Here is a 20,184-nt window from a genome sequence, read left to right as displayed (position 1 = left end):
TGGTATTATATATAACGTATCGGTATAGTGAGTGTGGTATTATATATAACGTATCGGTATAGTGAGTGTGGTATTATATATAACGTATCGATATAGTGAGTGTGGTATTATATATAACGTATCGGTATAGTGAGTGTGGTATTATATATAACGTATCGATATAGTGAGTGTGTTATTATATATAACGTATCGGTATAGTGAGTGTGGTATTATATATAACGTATCGGTATAGTGAGTGTGGTATTATATATAACTTATCGGTATAGTTAGTGTGGTATTATATATAACATATCGGTATAGTGGGTGTGGTATTATATATAAAGTATCGGTATAGTGAGTGTGGTATTATATATAACATATCGGTATAGTGAGTGTGGTATTATATATAAAGTATCGGTATAGTGAGTGTGGTATTATATATAACATATCGGTATAGTGAGTGTGGTATTATATATAACGTATCGGTATAGTGAGTGTGGTATTATATATAAAGTATCGGTATAGTGGGTGTAATATTATATATAACGTGTCGGTATAGTGAGTATGGTATTATATATAACGTATCGGTATAGTGAGTGTGGTATTATATATAACGTGTTGGTATAGTGAGTGTTGTATTATATATAACGTATCGGTATAGTGAGTGTGGTATTATATATAAAGTATCGGTATAGTGAGTGTTGTATTATATATAACATATCGGTATAGTGAGTGTGGTATTATATATAACATATCGGTATAGTGGGTGTGGTATTATATATAACATATCGGTATAGTGAGTGTGGTATTATATATAACGTATCGGTATAGTGGGTGTGGTATTATATATAACATATCGGTATAGTGAGTGTGGTATTATATATAACGTATCGGTATAGTGAGTGTGGTATTATATATAAAGTATCGGTATAGTGGGTGTGGTATTATATATAACATATCGGTATAGTGGGTGTGGTATTATATATAACATATCGGTATAGTGGGTGTGGTATTATATATAACATATCGGTATAGTGAGTGTGGTATTATATATAACGTATCGGTATAGTGAGTGTGGTATTATATATAACATATCGGTATAGTGGGTGTGGTATTATATATAACATATCGGTATAGTGGGTGTGGTATTATATATAACATATCGGTATAGTGGGTGTGGTATTATATATAACGTATCGGTATAGTGAGTGTGGTATTACATATAACATATCGGTATAGTGAGTGTGGTATTATATATAACATATCGGTATAGTGAGCGTGGTATTATATATAACGTACCGGTATAGTGAGTGTGGTATTATATATAACATATCGGTATAGTGGGTGTGGTATTATATATAACATATCGGTATAGTGAGTGTGGTATTATATATAACGTATCGGTATAGTGAGTGTGGTATTATATATAACATATCGGTATAGTGAGTGTGGTATTATATATAACATATCGGTATAGTGAGTGTTGTATTATGTATAACGTATCGGTATAGTGAGTGTTGTATTATATATAACATATCGGTATAGTGAGTGTTGTATTATATATAACGTATCGGTATAGTGAGTGTTGTATTATATATAAAGTATCGGTATAGTGAGTGTTGTATTATATATAAAGTATCGGTATAGTGAGTGTGGTATTATATATAACATATCGGTATAGTGGGTGTGGTATTATATATAACATATCGGTATAGTGAGTGTGGTATTATATATAACGTATCGGTATAGTGAGTGTGGTATTACATATAACATATCAGTATAGTGGGTGTGGTATTATATATAACGTATCGGTATAGTGAGTGTTGTATTATATATAACATATCGGTATAGTGAGTGTGGTATTATATATAACATATCGGTATAGTGAGTGTGGTATTATATATAACGTATCGGTATAGTGAGTGTGGTATTATATATAACGTGTTGGTATAGTGAGTGTTGTATTATATATAAAGTATCGGTATAGTGAGTGTTGTATTATATGTAACATATCGGTATAGTGAGTGTGGTATTATATATAACATATCGGTATAGTGAGTGGTGTATTATATATAACATATCGGTATAGTGAGTATGGTATTATATATAACATATCGGTATAGTGAGTGTGGTATTATATATAACATATCGGTATAGTGAGTGTGGTATTATATATAACGTATCGGTATAGTGAGTGTGGTATTATATATAACGTGTTGGTATAGTGAGTGTGGTATTATATATAACGTATCGGTATAGTGGGTGTGGTATTATATATAACATATCAGTATAGTGGGTGTGGTATTATATATAACGTATCGGTATAGTGAGTGTGGTATTATATATAACATATCGGTATAGTGGGTGTGGTATTATATATAACGTGTTGGTATAGTGAGTGTGGTATTATATGTAACATATCGGTATAGTGAGTGTGTTTTATATATAATATATCGGTATAGTGAGTGTGGTTTATATATAACGTATCGGTATAGTGAGTGTGGTATTATATATAACATATCGGTACAGTGAGTGTGGTATTATATATAAAGTATCGGTATAGTGAGTGTGGTATTATATATAACGTATCGGTATAGTGGGTGTGGTATTATATGTCACGTATCGGTATAGTGAGTGTTGTATTATATATAACATATCGGTAAAGTGGGTGTGGTATTATATATAACATATCGGTATAGTGAGTGTTGTATTATATATAACGTATCGGTATAGTGAGTGTGTTATTATATATAACATATCGGTATAGTGAGTGTTGTATTATATATAACGTATCGGTATAGTGAGTGTGGTATTATATATAACATATCGGTATAGTGAGTGTGTTATTATATATAACATATCGGTATAGTGGGTGTGGTATTATATATAACATATCGGTATAGTGAGTGTGGTATTATATATAACGTATCGGTATAGTGAGTGTGGTATTACATATAACATATCAGTATAATGGGTGTGGTATTATATATAACATATCGGTATAGTGAGTGTGGTATTATATATAACATATCGGTATAGTGGGTGTGGTATTATATATAACATATCGGTATAGTGAGTGTGGTATTATATATAACGTATCGGTATAGTGAGTGTGGTATTATATATAAAGTATCGGTATAGTGAGTGTTGTTTTATATATAACATATCGGTATAGTGAGTGTGGTATTATATATAACATATCGGTATAGTGGGTGTGGTATTATATATAAAGTATCGGTATAGTGAGTGTTGTATTATATATAACATATCGGTAAAGTGGGTGTGGTATTATATATAACATATCGGTATAGTGAGTGTTGTATTATATATAACGTATCGGTATAGTGAGTGTGTTATTATATATAACATATCGGTATAGTGAGTGTTGTATTATATATAACGTATCGGTATAGTGAGTGTGGTATTATATATAACATATCGGTATAGTGAGTGTGTTATTATATATAACATATCGGTATAGTGGGTGTGGTATTATATATAACATATCGGTATAGTGAGTGTGGTATTATATATAACGTATCGGTATAGTGAGTGTGGTATTACATATAACATATCAGTATAGTGGGTGTGGTATCATATATAACATATCGGTATAGTGAGTGTGGTATTATATATAACATATCGGTATAGTGGGTGTGGTATTATATATAACATATCGGTATAGTGAGTGTGGTATTATATATAACGTATCGGTATAGTGAGTGTGGTATTACATATAACATATCAGTATAGTGGGTGTGGTATTATATATAACGTGTTGGTATAGTGAGTGTGGTATTATATGTAACATATCGGTATAGTGAGTGTGTTTTATATATAATATATCGGTATAGTGAGTGTGGTTTATATATAACGTATCGGTATAGTGAGTGTGGTATTATATATAACATATCGGTATAGTGAGTGTTTTATCATATATAACATATCGGTATAGTGAGCGTGGTTTTATATATAACGTGTCGGTATAGTGAGTGTGGTATTATATATAAAGTATCGGTATAGTGAGTGTTTTATTATATATAACGTATCGGTATAGTGAGCGTGGTATTATATATAACATATCGGTATAGTGAGTGTGGTATTATATATAACATATCGGTATAGTGAGTGTGGTATTATATATAACGTGTTGGTATAGTGGGTGTGGTATTATATATAACGTGTTGGTATAGTGAGTGTGGTATTATATATAACGTGTTGGTATAGTGGGTGTGGTATTATATATAACATATCGGTATAGTGAGTGTGGTATTATATATAACATATCGGTATAGTGAGTGTGGTATTATATATAACGTGTTGGTATAGTGGGTGTGGTATTATATATAACTTATCGGTATAGTGAGTGTGGTATTATATATAACGTATCAGTATAGTGAGTGTGGTATTATATATAACGTATCGGTATAGTGAGTGTGGTATCATATATAACGTATCGGTATAGTGAGTGTGGTATTATATATAACATATCGGTATAGTGAGTGTGGTATTATATATAACATATCGGTATAGTGAGTGTGGTATTATATATAACATATCGGTATAGTGGGTGTGGTATTATATATAACATATCGGTATAGTGAGTGTGGTATTATATATAACGTATCGGTATAGTGGGTGTGGTATTATATATAACGTATCGGTATAGTGAGTGTGGTATTATATATAACATATCGGTATAGTGAGTGTGGTATTATATATAACATATCGGTATAGTGAGTGTTGTATTATATATAACATATCGGTATAGTGGGTGTGGTATTATATATAACATATCGGTATAGTGAGTGTGGTATTATATATAACATATCGGTATAGTGGGTGTGGTATTATATATAACATATCGGTATAGTGAGTGTGGTATTATATATAACATATCGGTATAGTGAGTGTGGTATTATATATAACGTATCGGTATAGTGGGTGTGGTATTATATATAACGTATCGGTATAGTGAGTGTGGTATTATATATAACATATCGGTATAGTGAGTGTGTTTTATATATAACATATCAGTATAGTGAGTGTGGTAATATATATAACGTATCGGTATAGTGAGTGTGTTTTATATATACTATATCGGTAACGTACGTGTATTATATAAAGCTAATAGTTATAGTGAGTTTGATTATATATAACGTATCGGTATTGCGAGCGTGTAGTTAACCGAATTTTAATGCTATCGGCAATATTTTCCCCGGCCTCAGATCTAGTAAACTATCAACGGCATTTAATATGATCGTATATCGATGACTCGATCAAATATATTACTGATTTGATTAATAACTGTAATGACCCATTGGAACTTAATATTGACGAGCTGATAGATAAATGTTGTAATATATTATTGCATGCAGCTAAAAATTCACTTGGCATTAATATTAAGAAAAGTAATGTGAATAACAAGTCAGTCGCTTCCAATAAACCCTGGTTTGATCTACATACAGACAATGTAAAGGTCAGTACAGACGGCGTCGTAACGTGTATTTTTATAATAAATACAAAGAATCTGAAAAAGCTTATAAATATACTATGAATAAAATTATTAAAACTTATAAATATGATGTACGAAAAAAGTTGAAAACTATGAAAAGCAAGAATCCAAGAGATTATTGGAAGCTGCTGAAAGGTAATGGAAATAGAAAACCTAAAGGAAAAATTCCTCTAGAGACTTTTTTCAATTTTTATAAAGACCTCAACGCAAGTGCTGATGATGGTATTACTGATGTACATGAAGGTCATGATGGCCCTTTTAATGAATTTTTAAACTCTGATATAACCAAAGATGAGGTTGAAAAGGCTATTAGATCTTTGAAAAACAACAAATCATGCTCTGATGACAATATAACCAATGAATACATCAAATGCTCTGCCTTGAAAATGTCAGATTTGTATGTAAAAATATTTAATATTATCTTTAATAGTGACAAATTTCCCACTAAATGGCTTAGAGGTAGCATTATCCCGATATACAAAAATAAAGGCTCCCATACGGAACCAAAAAATTATAGACCAATAACAATAGTCAGTTGTATGGGGAAATTGTTTACTAGTATTCTGAACGAAAGACTGACGAAATTTTCGGAGGACTTCAGTTTAATAGGTGAAAATCAGTCGGGGTTTCGTAAAAAATATTCTACGATTGATAATATTTTTGTTCTGTACTCGTTGATAAATCTGTCACATGTGACGAAAAGTAAATTGTACTGTATATTCGTTGACTTTGAAAAAGCCTTCGATAGAGTATGGCGAAAAGGTCTTTGGAATAAAATGTTAATGAGTGGCATTAATGGGAAAATATTTAATATAATTTTTAACATGTATCAAAGCATTAAATCAAATGTATCTTTTAATGGTGAATTTTCTGATTATTTCCCTTGTGGAAACGGCTTAAGACAGGGGGGAAATGTATCACCCTTTTTATTTAGTATATATCTCAACGACTTAGAGGAGTTTATGGCCCAAAATAATGTTCAGGGTCTTAATAATATCAGTACCAAATTACAAACTGATTTGAGTATTTATTTAAAGCTTTTTATTATGCTGTATGCTGATGATACCTTAATTCTATCAGACTGTCCAAACGATTTGCAACTGCAATTGAATGTTTTAAATGAATATTTTAAACAATGGAAACTGAAAGTTAACACAGAAAAAACTAAATGTATGGTCTTTAGTAAAGGACGCAGATGTAATAGAGTTGAATTTCTACTCAATAATGAGAGGATAGAGTGTGTGGATATTTTTACTTACTTAGACACGGTTTTCAGTCGCACTGGTTCTTTTAACGAAGCAAAAAACACAACATTAAAAAAGCCACTATAGCCATGTACGATGTTATTAAGAAAGGTAGACGACACAATTTATCAGTCCATTGTATATATGATCTATTTGACAAGATTGTTAAACCAGTTCTATCATATGGTTGTGAAGTCTGGGGTTTTACTAATCTCCAAGCAATTGAACGTGTACATTTAAAATTTTGTAAATTATTACTTGGATTAAAAAACAGTACTCCAAATTACCTGATATATGGGGAGTTAGGTATTACCCCACTTGCAATATCAGTTAAAACAAGACTAATATCATATTGATCACAGTTGACACATTCTAAAGATAGTAAATATAATATAACTTTATACAAACTCCTTTGTTACTGTCATCATATTGAAAATAGGCCTGTTACATATGTCAGTTTTGTTAAATCTATACTTAACGAATGTGGAATGAGCTATTTATGGAATAACCAGTTAACATCCGAATGTAATCCTGTATGGATTAGACATGTTATTAAGCTAAGACTAAATGACCAGTACTTACAGAACTGGGAGAGTGATGTTAATAACTCATCAAAATCTATATGTAATTTTAATTTTGAAGATTATTTAGATATTTTAGATGATAAAGACAGGATCACTCTTTGTAAATTTCGAACAACTAATTATAAATTTATTGTTGAAACAGGCAGATGGCACCAGATTGAATATATTGATAGAAAATGTCTACATTGCATTAGTCAACAGATTGGTGATGAATTTCATTACTTACTTGAATGTACAAATTTAGCTACAGAAAGAAATTTGTATATAGACAAGTATTTTTGGTTACGACCGAATGTAATTAAATTTAATGAACTTATGAATGCTACTAATATAAAAACACTTAAAAAATTGTGTACATTTATAAGAATAATCAATAATATTATTTGTCCTCCTTAAAACAAGTTATGTATATTATGAAAGTGCTGTATATCTACAAACGAACACTACACGAATAATGATTGTATATAATATTGTAAATATGTTTTCTCTATGCATTATGTTATGAAAAGAGAAATAAACCAATTTGAATTTGAATTTGTAAGATGCGTCATTAAATTGATATGTATATATATATATATTGAAGGACCAAGCCATTATACAAATTAACTAGTGAGAGGTTAACTTACACTATATATTCTATGTACGTACTTCACAGACGTTCATTTTTGAATGATCGAAATGTCGAAATGCGAAATATGAGAATCAATACCGTAGATCTTCATAATTGCAATTTAAAACCGGCTAGTGAACTAGGCCGCCAGAATGAAGGTTAACTAGCAAGTTAATGATATTGTTTTTGCTGGTCTCGGGACATTTCCTTGCGATGTGATCCGTCTTGAAACAGTCATAACATCTTATATTCTTCGTTGCATCATCAAAATATTTTTTCTTTATTTCTAACTTTCACATCTAAACCGAAGCTTGACTAGCCTGTGTTTTTGTTACTTTGGCCCGTTCTGGTCCGGAAAAATGTAGTCGTCCGCCGCATCAACAACACCATACCAGATCCCTGGTTTCTACAGATGTATTGTGCTTGTGTCACCGGGAGAGCGCCGAGGAAAAATTCCTCCTTTAATTTCCCGATAGCATCCTCAGTATCATCCAGGAACCTTATCAAATATTTTTTCACTCTTGCCATTAGTCCCTGGTATGTCTCATTTTGCTGTTTTTGTGCCTCCAGAAGCACTTCTCGTGCTTCCCCTCTTAGTGGACATCTCAGCTGAAGCATTTTAGTCCACCCAGCTTGAGAAGACACAGCATCAAACTCGGCAAGGTATGAAATTATATTCTCTCCTGCCTGATAGTTATAAGGCTAAAGTTTCACCCTGCATTGCACGGAACTGCTGGTTTTGATCTCCAGCCTAAGTTTCTCAAATTCGAGCTTAAACATTCTCAGCTTGAGCTCTGGTTCAACCTTTTTTCGTTCAGATTCTCTTTCCATGCGGTGCTTTCTTTCTTCAGCTTCTATCTGTAGCTTCTCTCGTTCAGCTTCACGTTGAATTTTCCCCTTTTCAATCTCAGCTTTATGTTCAAGATTTCTTATCTCAACTTTAGACTGGGCAGCTGATAATTTCTGAGCTGCATCGGCAGTCTGTGCATCTTCTATGTCTGAAGGTCTATATTTTCCATTATTAAATTCGTTATTACAATAACGGAGTACCAAACCTGATAAAAATCCCACCGCTGCCACCAGTTCTGCTACCTGCACAGTTCCGGATACATTACACAAACAATAAAGTCCAATCTTCTGGTACTATTTTGTATTAGACACTCGCAATCGTATGACTTTGTATATGCTTGAATGATAGAATAAAACATACAGCTGAAACAAATGCATAAAAGTCAAACATAGTGTCGACGTACCCTTGTGTTACACCCTTTCCCACCCATTCCGTAAACAACGTTGACATACAGAATTATATGGTCTAAAATTCTAGCTGCTGTTGCAACTGCAAACTGTCCTCAGGTATCTATGCATCTTCAAGCTACACGTACACTTTCAGTTATAAAATAAACGCTGTCACGAGCATGAAGATAGCATCTTGATGTTGTAAAATGAATTTATCCATCACAATAAAAAAAAAATACCATTACTTTATTGATAAATAATGATAAAGAAATCACGTTAATTTCATTTTTTATCGTTTCCATGCACGGGATTAAAAGCGGTACGAGTTGATGAAATTGAATGTTTGAGTTGTAGAAAACTGAAAATGTATAGATGCACAGTAGATCCGATAATTTGCAATAGTACGGAGAGTACCGAGAAGTTAATTCCTAAGATGACATCTGATTTCGTTTTAGCTATGAATGTAAATGAACCTACCTGGTCAATTAAAGCAACAACGCGCATCAACATTTGATCTATTTGGAGATAAAGAATACAACATACAAAATATCTGGTATACAAAACCAAAAACGTTAAAGAGTTAATTATATGACGTCACGAAACTTTGTCAATTCAAATGAGGAGCCCGGTTGAAAACCTGCTAGATGTATCATTGTCTTCATGCCCTGTCTACATGTATCTTTTCCGGGTGGAAATACAGTTTTTTATGTATCCCTATCTATGATATTTTCAGGGTCTACCAGGACAATCAGCACAGAAAATGTTTGAACTAATCAACGAACCACCAACCAAGATTGCACTCTTGGGTCCCCTCTTCTCAGACGAGTTAGTGTTGGTAGGACAGATAACCCCGTTCTACAATTTACTACAGGTAACATACAACATATTTTTCAATTAGTGAACATTAAACCATTATTCTGTCTTCGTTGTGAACAAATCTCACGTGTTCTTTTTACAGACAGAACCATCACACTTTCCAGCTTATGGAGCTAGAAATAGCACAATTCACGACGTTATGGTGTGCATACAGATAAAACATGACATGAAAAAAGTCAAATAAATAAGTAAAACATAAATAAACAAATATAGGTCTTCAAACCTGATACACTCACGTTTTAAACGGAACATTTTAAACAGGAAGCAAGCAAGCAGAAGCATATTTGTTACGAATTCTGCATATAAGTATCTAAATGGTAACATCATATTTGCCTTTAAGCAAAACACAATTATGGTTGTTAAGCTGACCTACAGTATAAAAATCCATAAACATCATCAATTGATCAATTGTAAACCAGATACTTTGTTAATGACAATGGACTGATCATGGAATGCTTTCCCGGGGCGCTTAATTTCTGATTGGGAGGCTTTAATAGTAAAGTATGAAATTAGAAATATAGCACAAAGAGAACATTAAAGGCTTGTGTTAGTGCAGGTTGGTCATTTGTAAGGTAGTCTAGATAATTAAAGAAATGGTTGCGTTATCATGGAGACGTTTTCTATCCCACTCTGATGGTTATTAACAAGGCATGATGTATTTTATAAAGCTAAGAAAAAATACCATCAGCAGGGACAAAAAAAAAAAAAAGTGAAAATAGCATAAAATATAAGTTTTAATCAAATAACATACATACACAAATGACTATTAAACGGTTCAAAAAAAAGAAAGATAGCTGTACCGAAAACACAAATACAGAAACAGTTATACAAATACAACGATACAGAAAAATATCAATAATATCACATAGAAAGACAGTTGTACCGAAAACACAAATACAGAAACATCTATACATCAAATACAACGGTACAGAAAAATATCAATAGCACATAGAAAGACAGTTGTACCGAAAACACAAATACAGAAACATCTATACATCAAATACAACGGTACAGAAAAATATCAATAGCACACAGAAAGACAGTTGTACCGAAAACACAAATATCAGATCGGTTTATACTACTTCATATAAAGGATAAAGTAGATGTCCTAAAGTATTACAAAATCCGTTTACTAAATCTATAAATACTAAGAGAGAAAACTGCATGAGAAACACCACAAAAACAAAACCATTCTGTTCATATGATATATTCAAATAGGGATTGGATGGTGTTTTTATTGTGTTTACGATTGTATGAACGCATTGGCATACAGATATATTCAATATATAGCGTTAACACGCACGCTATATAGAATATGGCCGTATCCCATTGCGTTCATACCACAGTAAACACAATGAAACACCGCTCAATGCATATATTTACATCAAACAAATCGCTGAAATACCATACGAAGAAAATAAAAGCGTGATGTGTTGCGACGTTGATGCAGTAACTACGGAAGTCGTGGTTGCTAGGATAATATAGTTCCAGTGAACCTACGTAAAGTCACCAGTTTTGTTAACAAAATAAAAAGAAACAACTCAACATTTTTGTTTAATATATTCACAATCCATAATTTCGGTATCGGGTTAACTATGGTTGTCAAGCACAGCTAGTAGGAATCGTACGCTTTAGCCATTCCTCGTGGAGAAGTTAAATATTCACTCATTTCGCCATTTTTATTTGGAAACTCTAAATAAATAGAAAAATAAATAAATAATGAAACTTGAAATAGGTTGGAATTCATATTTCATGAACCTGTGCTATAAAAAATAATGTATAAAATATGGCATCCCGTATGACATAGCAGTGTTTCACCCATAATTGATCTTTAATCTAAGTTTTTTAATATGATGAACAACAAATGAAACTATATGCCTCTTAATTATGTGCAAGCGTCATATACCGTCTTATTATTGAGTATAGATTGACATATTCCATTTCATATCTACATTGATAACGATCGCTAGTATTGTTTTCACTACCTCAGTTCTCATTATAACAACGTGACATTATTTTGGCTCTCTTCGATTTTTAGCTTTAACCAAGTTCTTTAAAGTACCATTTTTTGGCAGAATAAACAGAATAACGACAACGACTGACATTGTCCATTAATATGATGGCAACAATACACGCCGAGAATACCGCCATGTAAATATAGCTAAAATCGATAAGTGGACATATACCCAAACATTGCCCGTTTGTTAGTGATTATGAACACGTTAGCAGCATTTTTCGAATGCTTTTGACTAAGTTTTTTTATTAATAAAAGTCTCGTTTTAAAACATGCTCCAAAAGATGTCAACACCTGTCATGTGAATGAAATTTAATTGCACACGTTCCTAAATCCTTACAATGGTGTCGGCGAGGACGTTTGTCGAATATATGATAGTAAACGAGACTTGTGCTAGGTAAGAAATGTTGAAATAAAGATGTGTAATGAAAAGTGGTTGATTTTCAACAATGCTTCAATGAAACTCAGCACTAAGAGTGATGTTTATATCCGATCGACATCATTAAAAACATGGAATTATTAAAGTTTTTCCGACCTGTTCTGATAAGCTCTTCAGTGTAACCAAACAAGTCGGCTAAGAGAGGAGTTTAGTTTGTGTTCATTTATAAGCCGATAATATGTCAACTTGGAAGATAACCATTATCCATCCTGATCTCATCGGGTATCATCGTCGAATTACTGTAATATTAATGTAGCATATTCCCCGAGGATTTCGGGATGAGAAAGAACGCAAAAATCAATAAAAATGTTGGTATCTAGGAATTGCATAATTTAATCAGTCTATTGGTTAACCTTGACCTTAGTGATTTGTTTAAGCTTGACCTTAGTGATTTGTTTAACCTTGACCTTATTTATTTAACGATATTTGTTTTAATTTTCGTGTCATGTATTAATTTAAGATGAGCTTTGTAGCCGGTACGTCTACTGTGAAAGACCGACCACTTTACCCATCTCTGTACAGTGTCGTGTTCATACAAGACGACCTCAATCAACTCCGTATAAGAATGATGAAATACTTTGGATGGACTCGGGTGGCCACCATTCTCTTCGACCAGGATTATTTTGGATCGGTGAGAATAACTGTTTAGTCGCAGCGATGAGGTTTCGAAAAACAAAACAGTTAACCTGGTCACAGTCTATATTATTGAGCATTTATAAAAAAGTTAAGAATATAGTTCATTGCATCATTGCATTGTATATTACCGCGATGTAAGATATACTTTAAGATTTTACAATGCAAATCAGCCAATTATACCCCATGAGCTATTAGAGACAACATTTTTCGACTTCCTTTTATAAACAAAGATTAGCACCCATGTTCGGGCACCATTGATGTATAATATATGAGCATCTCATAGGATATATCGCACTTTATGTTTCTTTCATTTTTATTCTTCCTTCGACAGCAAATAGACGAATTCCATTCACTACTACAGGCAGATAATTTCACTCTACTGACTTCTAGTGTCATCATAGACTTAAGCAGGACCAAGGAACATATTCAACGGTTAAAGGTGAGGAAACAATTATTTTGCAGATTTCGTCAGAGATCATACTTCAGGTAAATGTATTGATGAATAGTGTAAAATAAAGAATAATCATGACTCATCCACGAGTGCCCATTATGTAATCAGTTCGATGTTTGCTAGGTAGATTACTTCGGTCAATCTTACTCGATGTTGTTCCCCTCGGCAAATCTACTTTTGGGAGAAGAACAAAACATTTACTTTAAACTTGGAAAGACCATTTGGTCGCGAAATCCCCCCCCCCCCCCCCCCACGTCCCTGTGCATTATTCTGAATTATTCTGAAATATGTATTGTAGTTAGGTATTAATGGAAGAGGTGCGGTAAAGAAAGATATTCGTGGAAATAACCCCTATGCGTATAGTCTAGTTATCGAAATAGCGAAATTAATAAACAAAAACAAATTTATAAAATAATGTTCAAAACAAAATGCTTCAAATAGTTTTTAACAATACGCAAATAGACAATAAGATTATATTTGATGTGGTAGCATAGCTGTTTGAGAAGAATTTCAGGGTCCCATTGTCTAAAATATTATACAAACTTATATGTATATAAAGTGCATCAGAAAGATCAGGCGGAGAAAACATAATAACTTTTGTCAGGTAGACTAGGAGGGTTCAACAGCTTGGAAAAGCTAATCATTTGTACAAAAAGGATGATTGATTCATTCCACAGGATGTCGGCTACATGATTGTAATATGTTTTTTCTCTTCCAGCAATACCATGCCAGAGTTATATTCGGAGCCTTTAGATCATCTCATGCACCGGCGATATTCTGCGAGGTACTGTATTATTTGTCTACAAGGAATCCTGTCATCAGAAGATTAGAATTTGATGTAGTAGTTAGATACTCGATATGTTTTTCTTTTTTTCAAAACATCTCGTGTTCGAAGATATTAATGGAAAGGTTTGATGTATTTCTGTGTAAAGAACTTTCATTTCATGTGAAGATAATCTCATGGTTCCTTTATCGGCAATTTCCTTCTAAAAAAAATATTGATTTTTGTTTTTGTCGTTACGTCCACTGTTTTCTAAACCTACAATAAATATACCTGGTAAACAAGCCTCTCTCTATATAAAGGAGACTTTATAGATGAATACCTTTTGGTATATAAGGGTTGTGGTCGGATACGGGGATAATTATTTTGCTGTCATAGTTTGTGTCATTTTTATGTGATTCAAGATATTTAATCAGCGACAGTAGCGAACGCAATTTACTGCGATTTACGCAGGAGCCCATTGGTAACAACGACATACTTATAACGGAATGCACGCGAAACGTAACGGTTTTTATTTGAATAGGAATATGCCATAGGAACAGGAACAGATATCCGTAAATGCACATGGACGTGTGAACGTAATTTTACAGAATAGCAGTAAATCCATAACATTTAAACTATTAATATCTTACAATAGGCATGTAGTAAGAAACTGCATCGCCCAGTACTGTAAATCACTTATATTTCGCGAGTACTTAATTTCGCGAATTCACCTAATTTGACTTATTCGCGAATACATAATTTCGCGAATTCTGATCTCATATTGACTTTAAATTCGCGAATGGCGTTAACAGTTCGGCGATTTTCCCATGTTGGTAGCCATTTTGTTTATGAGAGTCATGTGACAGTGCAAGAAAATTCATGTGATTCAATCATGTGATATCGGTGTCTGGCCATACTGAATTGTATGTACCGTACCTGTATACAAACAAAACCCACGGCTCATTAAGAATGCCTGGAAGATGACGGGACTACAATAGGTTGTGAGATAACGTACATTGTAATTAACGTACGTGTGTATACAGTGATACCGATGAACAGTTCTCGGGACAGTCTATTGCGAATGATTTATACTCCAGGGGATTATTTGCTCTGAATGTTTGAATTAAATAAATAATTTGTTTGATTTCAACTTTGTAATGGTAAATATCTTTTCGAGAATCAAGCGATATGAAGTGCTATGTATACATGTAACCTTACATAACTTACAACAGCGTGGGTAATAACGTACGACGTATTCCGGGTGACCATCCGGGATCCTCGGGACCGTACCTTTTATACTTAAATTAACTACATGTAAGACGTAGTCTAGAAGTTAATTAAGTCGGAGTTCAACCACAATATCAGTGTTCAGTGGGTTTTGTGTGTGTGTGAAATTTTGGTGTTTTGTAATATGAAAACACACTCTGATATAAGTATATAATTTATCATTCTATCATTATTTTAACGGCGATGTTTGCTCACCAACTAAAGATTACGGTGGATTTAAAATGGACGCCACTAAGTTTTCTTGTCATTCTTATACAAATATTCGCGAGGGATTTGAATTCTCGTTTGACTCTCCTCGCGAATTAACGCGAAAATAGATCCCACGCGAAATATAGGTGATTTACAGTATTTCTTTCTTCCATTTAGTAAATAGTAAATCGTGTTTCAATTTACTTCTGTTTGAGAAATATAATCATAGCGATTTCAATAAAGAACGCAAGATTTTTTTCCTTTTCTGTCTATTCTCTCTCGACTTTTTACTCGGTTCCTGTTATATATTATCATGCTTCTAATTCAGTTTAACTCTCAGTGCAAAGTAATGGTCCATCCGAGCACATGTGTTATTATCGTCAATAACCATTATGGCGTAACATTGGAAATTCCAAAAAAATCCAAATGATAATTTTAGATGTGTGGTACAAGACATCGGTGCTCATTTTCCAAATTATTACAAATAATATACACGAATAATCCAAACGCAATTGCTGAATTGCTGTTCAACAGACGTAGTCAATCAGGTCAACCACTCATCGGGCGTTTCGACTCCTAGCCTGAAATGAAGTAAAATATCGCGAGTCGGGAATGATTGGCCAAATCACTGCCCGTCTGTGGATAGGTCCGTGCTCTGCTCTTCTGAATTTGACTATCTTTCTTCTGCTGTTTCCCTGTCTCTGTCCTTGACACTGTCGAGAACACTCTCCATAGGGAATGTACTGGTAATCCCCGATATCCTTTCTCTCCATGAGGTTCCTCTAGCGATAATAAGATTTGCTCACTTTTAAAACTTACATTTACGCAGGGACTTTCTGACTGCCCCTCCAGAGCTACGATCGTTGTTGTGGCTTTATACTGCCAGATGCCATGTCAGTCGAAGTAATAAGCTATACTGGTAGACAGGTCATCAGTCTTTCCTGTACCCGGCATCACTTTTGCTGGCATCAGCCCAAATTTTCAAACATTTAAAGAGGTAGATCAATATCGATAGGTTGTCGTCCTCATGACCCCTTTATCTCCGTTACCTCTTTTGATGATTAATCTTCATGATTTCCTTCATTTGAATAGTACTTTTCATCCATTTTGCAGGATATTTAAGGGTTTTCAAGATTCACCGTGCCTGAATGTATGTTATGGCTGTGACTGTTGCAATGTTCATGAAGCCTCTGTTATGAGGTATCCGGATACCAAATGCTGTACTTCTTTGTCTGCTCCCCTGATGATTAAATTCACTACCCCTGATGCATAGGTTCACCACAAAACTTATGGAAATTGTACATCCTGTTATAAGCCATCTTCCAATGTCTGCTTAGCTGTTATAATACTTCCCACTATTAATCTGATTGGAAGGAAGTGGTTCCTGATCCCGCTCATTCATATGACCCGGGACATGGTTATTCTGAAATGCTTCGTTGATCAGCTGCTGGGGGTATTGATCCCTTCGCATTAGCAAGGTCTAGACACACGACCGTGAGGGCATCATGGTTGATCATGTCTTCCCGGATGTGATGGGCGATAATACTTATGTGCTAAATGCATTCATAAAATTCTAGTATCCTTCCATTCTATACCAACAGTTCAATGTGTTCATTTAACGTCATATACTTATTCTCTTCGAAATCTCCAAAGACGCCTGGATTTTTACCTTGCATCCCTGACACCCAGGCATATTTTTGTACCAAGTACCACAGGGTTTCTGTGCTGTCACTGTCCTCGTCTTTTCTATTACATCCACGTAGATAACTTCGTATTCAGAAGAATTATGCACAATCACCTAGCGGCGTATTTTGTTTGTCAGCATCGGAATATGTGGTTTTCAATCTCAATTTTATGGCTGCCAGCTTTCCAGATCTTTTTCTACCAAAGGGAGATGTCGAAAATGTTTGTGGACTATTTCGTATCAGTGTCGCCCCATTCCTTTTGATATCACGACTTTTAAATGATACTTCTTGTGGAATAATTGCTCTTGCAGAGTCAGACCATTAATTTTTTTCAGTTGCTTTTTTTGGTTCAGTTTAAATGAGATGACCGAAATGGGAAATACAAAGAAACACTGACAATGCTGAACTGGTTTAGGAGTTAAAGAAATAGGACGCATATCGCCTTATTATAACAGAAACTGCAACGTACTGTTCTGCATCAGTGAAGAGCTATATTCAGGGAGATAACTACGAAAAATTACAAACGAAATAGCGACACCAGTGACAAGGCATTGGATCAATTTGCTTAAGTGGCGTATGATATATTTGTGCATGCGGGTTGATATTCCATTTATGATTGAACAGAACAAAATGCAGCATGTTTTCTTCGGTTTTCGTATTCTCGTGTGGTCATGTGACCTGCACGAAAGACTACATTCACACTTTGTCCGTAAAATATGGCCAGAGCAACCAATTAACGTCTGTTTTTCGTACAAATAAACGTGATTTAATTGTTCGTCTTTCTTAGAAATGGAGACAGGTTTTGTACATCTTTTTAGCTATTCACGTTCGATCAATTGACTACTTTTATAGATACTTTTGACGATGTTTGTCATTTTTGTAAGAATGTACAGCACTTTTCATTGTTCACGTACAAAAACCTTCACGACAATCTCATTTGATTGGATTGCTTTCGGGTAATTGGTGATATCCAAACACATGAGGTATGTAGAAGTTTTTGGTTGCATACACCAGTTTGTATATCCACGACTGGTATAACCAACATCCTCGTCGTTGCCATGGCAGCCGATCCAATCTGCGATCTCGAATATGCTGATAAAGTGAAAGTAAACTACATTCATACCTGGTATTGATCGAGATTGTTTTATCATATGTGATTAATTTAAACATAATAATACTAACAAAAACTTTTAAAAGCACAGAATTAAGCTGACGTGTCAGGCAGTACAGACACAACGCGGGACCTGTAAACAACGTGACGTCATTGGAATATTTACAACAATGCACAACTATGTATATTTTACATGAATACACTAATAAGTAACAGAATGGGACGCTACATTAGCCCACATAGTAAGTAGCAGAATCTTCTTTACCGATCGCTTTTAAGATAAGATGACAACCGCAAAATAACAATAAGGATAAGGACGCTATACAGTCAAAGTAATGTAGGTGGTCAAAAGGTATACAAAATATTTAAAAAAAAAACCGGTAGATATCAGCCTAGCTCAATTAGCTTCTTTAGCTACAAAACCGCCAGGCAGGAACTTTTTTTCTAGTTATGTATTCCAAAATAGGTAGAATTGACAAAGGTTAATAGTGTGTTAGACGGAGTCTGGGTCCATACTGCTAAGAATCAATTGAGAACATTGGGCATGATGCTGGATTGTATAGACTTGTGTTCTAAGTTGCCATGGTTATACTAATATCCTATTTCAACCGTTTCCCATTAACATCATAATACCGTAACAATATCGTTCCATGGGAAAATAATTATTCAGACAAAAACTACTTTTTTACTGTCGTTTAATCATTTTCCAGGATTCGATGGTCGATAGCTATGGTTTGACAGATGATAAGCATAGACTTTTTCATTTAGAAGACATGCTACACAATTTCTTACTTTTGAAACAATTAAACTACATCCTATGTTTGTACCAGGTTGAGAAAAATGAGTAGGCAATGTTAACCTGAATCAATAAAATAAGATAATCAGAAATAACATATACCTGAGTTTTTTTTTTTTTTTTTTTTTATCTTTTTTATTTACCAGACGTTCTTTAAAAGAACAACAGAACTTATGTTGAGATGTGCCAATGACATTGTATTCGACAGTACGACAATAGATTGTTGAGACTATATATACCTTAATTTTATGTTTCCATCGGGAATTACAAATGTGATGCATGCAAGTTTACAAGGCTGCTAGTATCATCTAGTTATAAGCTGCAAGCTACACGCTCACAGCATTAGACGTATCATCTTACTATTGTAGGGAAAAGGCAATATGTTGATCTACAAAAACACCTCTCTCCGTCTGATTTCAACATCCGTTGCACTTTTTACATCCTTCAATTCTTTTCCCTATCATTTATTCTAATTCTTGTCCTTCGACGAACTAATTCCAGTTCCCCTTCTTTTTTATTTATCTCTCGTTAGCTTTTGTTTGTTTACGAATTCATGTTTTGTGCACGCCGAGTATACACACGGTAACAAGTTTTATATTCCTTTTTTTCCTTTATTTTTTTGTGGAAATTTCGTATAATCATTATAGTGTTTGTACACACGTACTAACTCTCATTACTGTCTATTCTTTTGATGATACCAGCCAACTTAAGTTTGTTTTAGTGTTAATTTTGCATCATTTTAGTGGTTATTTTCTAACATATATTC

At 33.7% G+C, this 20,184-nt stretch overlaps 1 protein-coding gene across 1 annotated transcript in view; it reads left to right on the top strand.

Annotated features, from left to right (window-relative positions):
- LOC117336218 (gamma-aminobutyric acid type B receptor subunit 2-like) overlaps window positions 1-20,184 on the top strand; it is a 44,898-nt gene that overhangs the window by 7,936 nt on the left and 16,778 nt on the right. Inside the window, exons 2-5 of the mRNA XM_033896675.1 lie at window positions 9,905-10,042; window positions 12,961-13,131; window positions 13,468-13,575; window positions 14,306-14,371. Of these exons, the coding sequence (XP_033752566.1) occupies window positions 9,905-10,042; window positions 12,961-13,131; window positions 13,468-13,575; window positions 14,306-14,371 (483 nt within the window). The remainder of the gene's footprint in view (window positions 1-9,904; window positions 10,043-12,960; window positions 13,132-13,467; window positions 13,576-14,305; window positions 14,372-20,184) is intronic.

This window comes from Pecten maximus, chromosome 10 (assembly GCF_902652985.1).
Source record: "Pecten maximus chromosome 10, xPecMax1.1, whole genome shotgun sequence".
Taxonomy (NCBI): domain Eukaryota; kingdom Metazoa; phylum Mollusca; class Bivalvia; order Pectinida; family Pectinidae; genus Pecten; species Pecten maximus.
Note: the sequence above shows the minus strand (reverse complement) of the source record. Positions and strands in the feature narration are given on the sequence as shown.